The 1,782-nt window shown below is 42.3% G+C and overlaps 1 protein-coding gene across 1 annotated transcript; it reads left to right on the plus strand.

The window, feature by feature from the left end:
- Window positions 1–864: 864 nt before the first annotated feature.
- LOC309872972 (olfactory receptor 9G1-like) lies at window positions 865–1,782 on the plus strand (the record flags this gene model as incomplete). Its single annotated transcript, XM_082747938.1, has 1 exon — window positions 865–1,782. The coding sequence occupies one exon, from the start codon at window positions 865–867 to the stop codon at window positions 1,780–1,782; it is 918 nt and encodes a 305-aa protein (XP_082604064.1).

Below are 1,782 nucleotides of genomic sequence, written 5' to 3' on the forward strand. Positions count from 1 at the left end.
AGAATTGAAAGGAGGCTGGCATGGCTGGAATGGATAGTAGGAATCAGAAGCAGAGAGGCAATAAGCTTGTCCATCTTTGTAACAACTTTGGTTTTACTCTGAATAAGTTGAGAAGTCACTGGAGTGTTTGAAGCAAAAGAATAACATGATCTAACTGGTCTTTTAGCAGGATCACTCTGCCCAACTTGTTCAGAGACTCAACTGGGCTTGGGATATGAGGGAGGACTCTGGGAGAGCCTTTGAAACTCTGTGATAGCACCCATGGGAGATCACAGTGGTTTTAGTCTAGGGCAGAACCACTGGAGCTGGGGAACACCAGTCAGGTTCTGGATATATTGTGAAGGTATAATCAAGATGTTGTTGATTAGTCAGTTACAATGTCAAAGTCAGAGAGGAGTCAAGAGAGTCAGCAATTTCCCCTAAATTGGAAAATTCCATTTACTGCAGTGAAGAAGACTGAGGGAAAAGCAGGCTGAGGAAGAATGGTTGGAACTCAGTTTTTCTTGAAATGCCCAGTAGATCTCCTGTAAGAGATGTTAAGTAGGGATTTGAATTTTCAGTCTGGAATCCAAGGAAGAAAAATTATCAGAGTTAACAAATAAAAAATGATGGGTTTATGGACATTGGGGAGGGTATGTGCTATGGTGAGTGCTATGAAATGTGTAAACCTGACGATTCACAGACCTGTAACCCTGGGGATAAAAATACATTATTTGTTCATAAAAATTTTTAAAAATTGATAAAAAAATGAAAAATGAAAAAAGGAATTGGAATTCATATAATTGTTTTTATTTAGCATATTTTCTGTTTATTCAGCAAAATGATACAAGCGGAAATCTCACTGTTTCTCCTCTTAGGTGAGCTATGGAGAGAAGCAACCATACGGTGACTGAGTTCATCCTGGTGGGCTTCACAACAGACCCGGTGATGCAGCTGGTCCTGTTTGTGGTATTCCTTAGCGTGTACTCTTTGACCCTGGTAGCAAATGCCACCCTCATGGTGTTGATCTGTAATGACTCCCGGCTTCACACAGCAATGTATTTCTTCATTGGGAATCTGTCCTTTCTGGATCTTTGGTATTCCTCTGTCTACACCCCAAAGATCCTGGTGACCTGTATCTCTGAAGACAAAAGCATCTCCTTTGCTGGCTGTGTATGTCAGTTCTTCTTCTCTGCTGGGTTGGCATATAGTGAGTGTTACCTGTTGGCCGCCATGGCTTATGACCGCTATATGGCCATCTCAAAACCACTGCTTTATTCTCAGGCTATGTCTTTGAAGCTATGTGCATTTTTGGTAGCATCCTCATACCTTGGTGGCTTTATTAACTCTTCCATCATCACCCAAAGAACTTTTGCCTTGAACTTCTGTAGTGGCAATGTCATTGATGACTTTTTCTGTGATTTGCCTCCCCTGGTGAAGTTGGCTTGTGGCAGGAAAGATGGCTATCAGACTATACTATACTTCCTCCTGGCTTCCAATGTCATCACTCCAACAGTGCTCATCCTCTCTTCCTACCTGTTCATCATTGCCACCATCATGAAAATCCGCTCCACCCAAGGCCGCCTCAAGGCCTTCTCCACATGTTCCTCCCACCTGGTCTCTGTCACCTTGTACTATGGCTCCATTCTCTACATCTACTCTCGTCCCAGATCAAGCTATTCTTTGGACAGGGACAAAATAGTTTCTACATTTTACACTGTGGTGTTCCCTATGTTGAATCCCATGATCTATAGTCTGAGGAATAAGGATGTGAAAGAGGCCCTGAATAAACTCATTAAATAA

Source organism: Mustela nivalis (genome assembly GCF_964662115.1).
Source record: "Mustela nivalis genome assembly, chromosome: 9".
Taxonomy (NCBI): domain Eukaryota; kingdom Metazoa; phylum Chordata; class Mammalia; order Carnivora; family Mustelidae; genus Mustela; species Mustela nivalis.